This window comes from Benincasa hispida, chromosome 6 (genome assembly GCF_027475165.1).
Source record: "Benincasa hispida cultivar pf3 chromosome 6, pf3_genome.v1.1, whole genome shotgun sequence".
NCBI classification, from domain to species: Eukaryota; Viridiplantae; Streptophyta; class Magnoliopsida; order Cucurbitales; family Cucurbitaceae; genus Benincasa; species Benincasa hispida.
The window spans coordinates 27,072,030-27,079,554 of NC_143483.1; the positions used below are offsets into that span (position 1 = coordinate 27,072,030).

Sequence of the window (7,525 nt, forward strand, 5' to 3'; positions counted from 1 at the left end):
TCACAAAAGTAATAATAATGTCATGTTTACAATGTCAATCATGCTTTAACTGTGACACTTTCTAGACGTCACTAAATTGCATACATTGACACCTTCTTCTTGTAGAAACTTAATAAGTAAATTTGGGTCATAAATAAATAACTCCTAGCCAAATCAATAATAAAAAAGAAAAAAGAAAAAAAATTTCATACAATTCTTCCAAAAGTATATATTCAAACAATATGATTTACTCAACCCTAAAACTATGCATACTAAAAACAAATCAATGTATTTCAAAATGTAATTGCAAGAAATAAGTCACACATTACAAGACTCATGTAATAGAAACTTAAATGAGTAAAAATTGGGTAATTGGTATGAAGTAAATTTTGGTGAGGGGTTATTTATATAGTTTGACAAGGTGGTTAATATCAAAAGGGTAAGTGTCACCAGCTTGTTTGGCATTAAAGGCTCTACTTGCTACTAATCTAAATCCAATTTCAGTTGGATGAACTCCATCCCAAAACATATAATCCATCCTATTCCCACATACTTTTCCAAATGGATCACATTGCATTCCCCCTACTTCAACTTCACAGCATGGAGCATCTAGTACCTTTTTACCTGCAAATATATGTATATATCTTTTGTTTATTTTCTCAATTATATATAGATTTATTTTCAAATCAAAAACTATCATTTCAACCAATTATTTACATTTAATATGTTTAAATTTCAATCTTCTATGGAGAATCATGTTTCAATGAGTAGGAGAAGCTCTTTATTATTTTATATATAGAAACTTATTTGGCATGATGATTTTTTTAAATGTTGTTCTTATTAAAAATCAGGGAAAAAAAAAGAGAAAGAGATAAATAAATAATATTTCTTTGTTTTGAATGCATTTTCTTAGTTAGAAAGCATAACTTGATATATTGCATCCTATTTTCTAAAGTTAATACATAGAATAATAAGTAATTTTTCTTTTCTTTTTTTTCTTTCTTTTTTTTTGTTTTTTTAAAATGCAGATATCATTAAATAGTTTTCTAAGTAAAATCAGAAAGGGAAAGAAACAATCAAAAGGTTGTTTGGCAATTGTTCTAAAAATATATTAGTAGGAACACTCTTTTATTGACTCATAAAGGTACCCATTAAAAATCACAACTCATAAGGCTACAATTTTAGGGAAAAAAATCAAATTTATTTAATAAAAATAGATTTTTCATGAAAATAAATGTACTGAGGGAAAAAAAAACTTCAAATAATGGAAGAAATGGGGTGTGTGGATAAAAAGCTTTCATCTCATATTAAAGGGTAAGAATATGCATGTATATATAAGGTCATAGATTAATGTAACTTTTGTAAATTAAAGGACATATGCATACACTAGATAATAAGTTTAAGAATATTAATGAAACTTTTAAATATTTTTGGATATTTTTAAAACAAAGTATTAAAATATTCGAGGGTATTTTCCATAATTTAACCGAATGATATTTAAAAAGCAAAAAACTAAAAATGTTATCTCCTACCTATTTAGTTGAATCAATACTAAATTCATATTGCTTGATTAAGAAGAGAAGAGAAGAGTAATTTATAAGAAAAGTACTTACCATAATCTGAAGGGTCAATAGTGGAAATTTTGAAGACATCAATGAAAGTAAATTTAGCAGCAGGCAAGTTAGTATTAAGCTGTTGAACAAGAGACTTGAGGCCATCATTGAAAAGTTGAATAGCACTGTTCATTTTGTCAACACATGGCAGCCCTCTATGCTCAAAGTTAGCCCTTGCATATGGAGTACAACCTATGGATCCCACTCCAAATATGGCCACCTTTCTTGCTCCTTGATCATATAGAATCTACATTTAATATTTTCCCCAACAATATTAAATAATCAATTTTTTGTTATGTCACATTTTGATGGTGAAAAGAGTGTAGTATATATTGATATAATTAAATTAAGTGTAGACTTTGTTTGATAACTATTTAGATCTCATTTGATAATGTTTTCGTGTTTAATTTTTTGTTTTTGAACTTTATGCTTGCGTTGTTTCATTTGATAAAATTTAGTTTTTTTTTATTGGAAATTGTACTTTTTTTTTTTTTCACAATTTCTTAATCATGTTCATTTGAATTCTTATCCAAACTATAAAAAACAAATAAGTTTTTAAGAACCACTTTTTTTTTTAATATTTAAAACAAACTTGCTTCAAATTTTGAAAACACGTCTAAAATGTAAACGAATAAAATAAAGAAACCAATAGGTGGAAGTAATATAGATTTAATTTTCAAAATCCTATAAATCAAAAGTCGAATGTTTACCAAACAGAGCGTAAGATTTTCATCTTTAATTGAAAAAGAAAGAATTGAATTTATAACCAAATTAAAATATAAAAAAGAAATTAAAAACAAAACTACCTCGTTAGTTTTCAAATCCTATCGTTGATTATTTTAAAGACACTTTCAGAAAAATAGATATCAAAACAAAGAAAAAAATTCATAGGTAGGTAAAAGTTAACGTACATAAATTTGGAAAATTATTTTAAATGGTAAAACTGTTGAAAATATTTACAAAATATAACAAAATTTTAGAATATCTTGTAAATATTTTTTTATATTTAAAAACAGCCCTTCAAAAACCAAATAATTATGTTTTAAATTATTTTAATTAAGTGGGGATTTAGGGAAGAATATATAAGAGAGAATAATGATACAATTTTTAAGGAAATTAACTAACCTTCAATTGGGTGGAGAGTTCTTTGTTTAGAGCAATGGCATATGCTTTTGGAGAATATTGAGAACTTGTCTGGTAGAGTTTTGGCATAAAAAAATTATTAAGGTAATCATTGCTTCCAATTTGAATTGTATATAAGCATCTTTTAAGATAGCTTGTAATTTTTGTTTTGCTTCCCAATAACCCATGCATTTGTGAAATTGTGTAATTGTGATTCTCCAATTGCTTCTTGATGCTTGATACTTGCCCCTACAAATACATAAATAACAAATCATGATTCAATCTCGTTGTATATATATATCTTAGAAATTCAACATTCTACGTCTAACTTTACGTACTTAATCAAGGTCTCATTTTGATAACGATTTCATTTTGAATTTTTTTCCTTCTGAAATTTGTGTTTGTTTCCCCCAAAACAACAGAAACAAGTTTTAAACTACTTCTTTAAATTTCAAAACTTAACATGGTTTTTAAAACATCTGCGTAAAGTTGATAACAAAACATAAAACATATATATGGATGTACGTAATTTTCAAAAACTAAAAGACAAACTATTATCAAACGGAGCCCATCACTATTAACTCAGCATATGTGCAGTAGTTACGAGAGACACACATAGATGTGTATATATAATCACCAATGTGTTAAAAAATTTGAAACCTCCCATCTACAAGTTGAATTAAAAAAAGAAAAATCCATTTCCACCCATCAAGTAAAAATAAAGGTCGTATCGCATTATCTCGAGTTTTAGATAAATGATTGAAGGAAAATTAATGAAATGAAGGACTATCATTTATTTTAAGTTAAAATATCATTTTGGTCTTTGTATTTGTAGTTCCATTTCTTTTTAGTATTTATACTTTTAATTGTTCAAATATAATTTCTATACTTGCCACAAATCTTAATTTAGACGTTATATATATATATATATATTCAAAATTTAATGAAATAAATGTTAATACACACTACTTTGATTTACTTTTGGAAAAACGAGCAACAAACTAAGACATAACTTAAATTTAAGATTTATGTATTTATTGAAGATACATGAGTTCAACATTTAAATATAGTGGCTAAAAAAATCGAAGTACATAAATCAAAACAATAATAATTTAATCATGATTTTATATGTTAAGTTAGGAACGAAGACATTAAACGCATTTTTGATTTATGATATTTTAGAGCTCCTATACATAATCTAAAGTTAATTATTGTTCTCTCCCCATCAATAGACAATAGAATAGACTAGGATAATAAGGACATCATACTATATTATATATAAGTAGAAAGTCCTAAATATTTATTGACATTGGTAGTGAAGTTTTACGGAGAATCAATAGACAATACATATTAACGATGAAGAAGTTTAAAGTTAATTACCAGTGTTCTTCCAGTTTCACGGAGAATTCCTGCACCTCCAGATGCATAGTTTACACCTTTCAAAATAGTCCGACTCTTTGTTATCTTAAATGGTGGAATGTAATCCCGAAACCCTAAAAATTTAGCTGAAAAAAAGAAAAGGCTCATTCTCAATCTTCTCTACCTTACATGAATGATTTGATGATCGATATTGTCTCATATCTATGTTATATAGTGGGTTATAGTTGTCTAAACTTTCATCCAATGAATCAAACCTAAGAATTTGAGTCTAGGTCAAATCTTCAGCCTTTTAGGATCGAACTAGCTAGGTCGGTGATGAGAGTAAAGTAGAATGTCAAAGAATTTGTATTGTGATATATCGGTTAATACTTTAAGCATGATTGTTATATTTTCGATGGATTGTATAAATGAAATAGGAGGGTGGAATTGATGAATTACAAACCGATGAAATCAGGAACATTGCGGCCATTGGTGAATCTGCCAGTGGGAATGCTTTGTTTAGAGAAGTCAATGCCATAAGGCTTATAATCAGCTCTTGCATTACCATATTCCCTTTCCAACATGTCATTGTTATTTCCATTGTCTGCTTGAGAATCTCCAAATACAAAATAACAACTAACTTTCTTTTTTGATGATGATGATGCTCCATCAACATATTTATTCTCTAATAATAATCCTCCAATTATTATTATTAAACAATAATACACCATCAATAATTCTCCCTTCATTTCTGCACAAGTTTTATTTTCCCAATGTTAGTTCCAAAATTCAATTTAAAAAAAAAAAAAAAACTATAGGTCACGAGTTATTTTTTAAGTATTGAAACCACTCTTAGAAAAAAAGACAGACATTTGGTTTTCTATTTTTGAAAATGAACTTTTCTATGTTTTGTCGTTACTTCGATTGATGTTTTACAAAATCAAGTCGTTTTTTTTAAACAAACAAACAAGGAGTTATTCTTGGATATTTGTTCTTGTACTTAGAATTCGACTAAAAATTCAAATATTTTTTTTTTAAGAAAATGAAAGTCATACGGGAAAATAGAGGAAAACATGCATAAATTTTAAGAAAAAGACAAAAAAACAAAAAACAAAATTATTATCAAATAAGACCTAATATTTTTGTTTCTCATTTTTATTTTTCTAATAAAAATAGTGTCTTTTTTTTCTTTTTTCATTGAAAAAAGTACACATATTTCGTAATGATTTCTTGTTTCTTAGTCCTTGATTTATGTTTGAGAAAGAAAATTGAAAGCAACAAAAAAAAATGATTTAGGTTTTATTTAATAATCATTTTGTTTTTTTTAATGTCTGAAAATTATGCCTATAAATTTATTATTTTGTTATATAATTTTTAACAATGTTTTCAAAAACCAAGACAAAGTGTGTAAATTAAAAATGATAGTGTTTAAAACCTGATTTTATTTTGAAATTTGGGCTAGAATTCAATTCTATTACTAAGAAAATGAAAACCATAATAAAAAATGTTGAGAAATAATTACCAAACAAGGTTTTAATTTTAAAAATGTTTCAAAAAAAACATGAAACGAAAGTTATTATATCCATTTCTTTCTCTGAAAATTTAAAACAGAAACATTATTATCCAACTCATAAAGCATTTATTTTAGAAAACATTGTAATTATAGAGGTAATAAACAATAATTTTGTTTTAAATAAAATAGAATGTTTATCTTAGTGAAACAAATAATGTATTTTTAGGTTGAAAATTAATAAACAAAATAAATAGATTTGAATGTATGGCTACTTTCTTACCAAGGGGAAGAAGCTACTGTGAGCCACTAATAATATCACTACTCTTTTTCTCCAACTTCCTATTCTGCATATTATAATGGTAAAAAAAAAAAAAAAAACATAAACAAATGCATCAAAATAAATTATCATATAATAGCAACCACTATATTAAGTATTGAAAACATTCATATATTATTTTATTTCATTTTATGGACTCTCCTATTCTTACCTTCTTTTGACATTCAATGAATGGACAAAAATTTCTATAAATGTATCTCATAAAATAATTAAAATTATGGTGCATTTGATAGACAAAATAATATATATATATATAATGGTTTTTTTTAGGGTTGTTTTTAAATATAGAAAAATGAACCAAAATATTTACAAATATTTATAAAATATTATTAATGATAGAAGTCTATGAGTGTCTATCAGTTCTAAAATTTTATTTGAAATAATTTCTCTTTTTTATTCTTTTGAAAAGCTAGAAATAGAATAAAAAAAAAATCAAAATATTTACAAGATATTAGTAATTCTAAAATTTTCCTATATTTGGTAATATTTTGATTTATTTTTCTAGATTTAAAAATAAGCCTAAGAAAAAAAATCAATTTTGATACTTCCAAATTTTGTATACAATTTTGAAAATGCATGATTTGACAAAAAAAAAAAAATAAAATATTAAATTGAAAGAATGGTCAAATGCATTATGTTTAGCAAGCACTCATTCAAAATAAATAAATAAATATAAAACTAAAAATAAGGTCATTTGGTAACATTTTCTATTTCTTATTCCCTATTTGTCAAGACTTTAAAAAAAAAAAAAACGGTTGATTGAGTAGTTCATGTATCTCATTTCTCATTTTCTAAAAACATTACGAACTTTATGTATAAATTTTAAAAACAACAAAATTAACTCTTTTTTTTTTCTTTTCAAACCATAAATATAAGTAAGGGTTCATGGGTTGGGTTGGATTAGAATGAAAGATTTTTTTAGATCCAACCCAATTGTTCATATGGTAAATCTTTTCAACCTAAATAATCCTTATTAAAAAATGAACCCAAATAACAAATATTTGGGTTGAGTTAGTTCGGGTGTCATTTATTTAAAATTTTGTTCTAAAAAGAGCAAAATGTAAATATATAAAAATCTAATTTAATTATTTTCATATATTGAAATAAGATTAACAACTAGTGAACAATTTTCTAAAGTGCAAAGGAAACACTTTTAGTTGAAAAATAAATTATTCAAAAAATATTGAAACTAAATAAAATTAATAAATTCATGTTGATTCGGGTTGGTTTGGGTTATATTAGGTGAACCCATGAACCAACCCAACCCATAAAATTTTCATTTATTTGAACATCCCCAAATATAAGCATTATTTTATCATTCATTCACAACTTATAAAATGCATAATAAACATATAAAATAAATATAACAAAAACATAAAATTTAATTTCAGAAGTTACTTTCATATAAAAATCTTACATTTTTAATTTAGAAGTTTATAGAGAACAATAAGGAAAAAACAATTGTAAACATCTTTTAGTTTTTGTCATTTGTTAACCGTTTTTGTTTTTCATTTCTCAAGAATAATTTTAAAAATTGTGTAAAATTTTGAAAACAACAAAATCAAGTTTCTGGTTGCTTATACATGTTTCCATTTTTCTTTT

At 25.2% G+C, this 7,525-nt stretch overlaps 1 protein-coding gene across 1 annotated transcript; it reads right to left on the bottom strand.

The window, feature by feature from the left end:
- Positions 1 to 379: 379 nt before the first annotated feature.
- LOC120080617 (GDSL esterase/lipase At1g29670-like) lies at positions 380 to 4,822 on the bottom strand. Its single transcript, XM_039035348.1, has 5 exons — positions 4,537 to 4,822; positions 4,095 to 4,219; positions 2,718 to 2,963; positions 1,593 to 1,839; positions 380 to 603 (listed from the first exon to the last, which is right to left on the bottom strand). Exons 1-5 carry the CDS (start codon positions 4,820 to 4,822, stop codon positions 380 to 382), a joined length of 1,128 nt encoding a protein of 375 aa, XP_038891276.1.
- Between the last annotated feature and the right edge of the window lie 2,703 nt (positions 4,823 to 7,525).